The sequence below is a fragment of the Priapulus caudatus genome, unplaced genomic scaffold (genome assembly GCF_000485595.1).
Source record: "Priapulus caudatus unplaced genomic scaffold, Priapulus_caudatus-5.0.1 Scaffold4691, whole genome shotgun sequence".
NCBI lineage: Eukaryota > Metazoa > Priapulida > Priapulimorpha > Priapulimorphida > Priapulidae > Priapulus > Priapulus caudatus.
The window spans coordinates 8,267-9,789 of record NW_014581752.1 but is presented as its reverse complement, the minus strand read 5'-3'; the positions used below and the strand labels follow the sequence as shown (position 1 = coordinate 9,789).

Here is a 1,523-nt window from a genome sequence, read left to right as displayed (position 1 = left end):
AGAGAGAGAGAGAGAGGGTAGATAGAGAGCTAGAGAAAGCGTTATGATTATTAAAGTGTTAAGATGCCAGCTTACAGTCGGTGTTCCAATCGTTATTGCATCCTGACCACGGTAGAACCTTCTGGCAGGATGCAAACAGGTAATAGAGTGTCCACGCAACGAGGACGGTGTAGTAGAGTGGCGTCAACACCGATATCATTGTCATGGCATACCCCATACCTACAGTGAAAACGAGAATCAAAGATGTCAGCATTATTGTGAGGTAGCCAGAGGAAGCACCAATAAACAGAGGTATATCAATATCTCCGTATCCGGACGACTACCCCCCGGACAACTACCCCCCGGACAACTACTTCCCGGACAACTATACCACTCGGACAACTACCCCCCTAGGACAACTATCCCCTGGACAACTACCAACCGGACAATTATCCCCTTAGTGTTGTTGGGGAGTAGTAGTCCTAGAATCCATTATCTTATGAGCTGACCGACCTACCCCCCCCCCTCGAACGACCGTCCGACCAACATGCATGCTAACCTTGAAACACAGGTGATATATTTCCGAACAAGCCAACCGGTCCAAGGCTTGCAAACTGTCCGAGAGACAGTTCCAGGTATAGCAGCGGCAGTCCCACGAAGATCATCATAATGACGTAGGGTATTAAGAAAGCCCCTGTGTGTGAGACACAGCCGTCAGAAGTGGATGACAAGGCGGGTTTAGGGGTTTATAATAATAATAATAATAATTATTATTATTATTATTATTAGTTATAATATTAATAATTATTATTATTAGTTATAGTAATTATAATGATAACATGAAACATCACATATAACACGTAGAGAAAAGATTCCATGTTTGATAACACATCACGCATTGCGCCCCCTGGCGTCGCTCACCTCCTCCATTTCGGTAGCAGAGGTAGGGGTCACGGAAAATAGGAAATGCAAATTAAACAGTCCACAACTAAAACACGCGACGTAACTTCACGCGTAAATTCAATCAAAATCTTGGCCACATCTTCATTATTCAACGCTTCCAATGTCAACTACCATAATTACTGCTTCCCTAGCGTCACTCACAGCCCCCATTTCAATAGTAATATTAATATTGATATAGGTATTAATAATAATAACATAAAACATCACATAGAAAGCACATTCTATATTCGATAACATATGACGCGTGCGTTAAAAGCGCATTGCGCCCCCTGGCGTCACTCACCTCCTCCATTCCGGTAGCAGAGGTAGGGGAATCTCCACACGCTACCAAGACCAACGGCATAGCCGAGACAAGACAGGAAGAAATCTAAGTTGCCGCTCCAGTTACCGCGTTCCTTGTTCTCGTCGTCATCGTTATCGTCGTCCATAGCCAGCGGTTTAACACGCGCGCACACTTGTTGCGGAGACCCCTGGTGGTGGTGGTGAGAAACTATAGTCAGCATAGCTATATTTTTCCATGACGCGTTATCGCGCCAGACGGAGAGATGCAAGAGAGTTAGAGCCGACGGAAAGAGAGAGGA

At 45.0% G+C, this 1,523-nt stretch overlaps 1 protein-coding gene across 1 annotated transcript in view; it reads right to left on the bottom strand.

Annotated features, from left to right (window-relative positions):
* Nucleotides 1-58: 58 nt before the first annotated feature.
* Nucleotides 59-1,523, bottom strand: part of LOC106819831 (sodium- and chloride-dependent glycine transporter 2-like) — a 3,245-nt gene continuing 1,780 nt past the window's right edge. The window contains exons 2-4 of the mRNA XM_014824412.1: nucleotides 1,226-1,412; nucleotides 539-673; nucleotides 59-219 (exon numbers count right to left, since the gene is read on the bottom strand). Of these exons, the coding sequence (XP_014679898.1) occupies nucleotides 59-219; nucleotides 539-673; nucleotides 1,226-1,412 (483 nt within the window). The remainder of the gene's footprint in view (nucleotides 220-538; nucleotides 674-1,225; nucleotides 1,413-1,523) is intronic.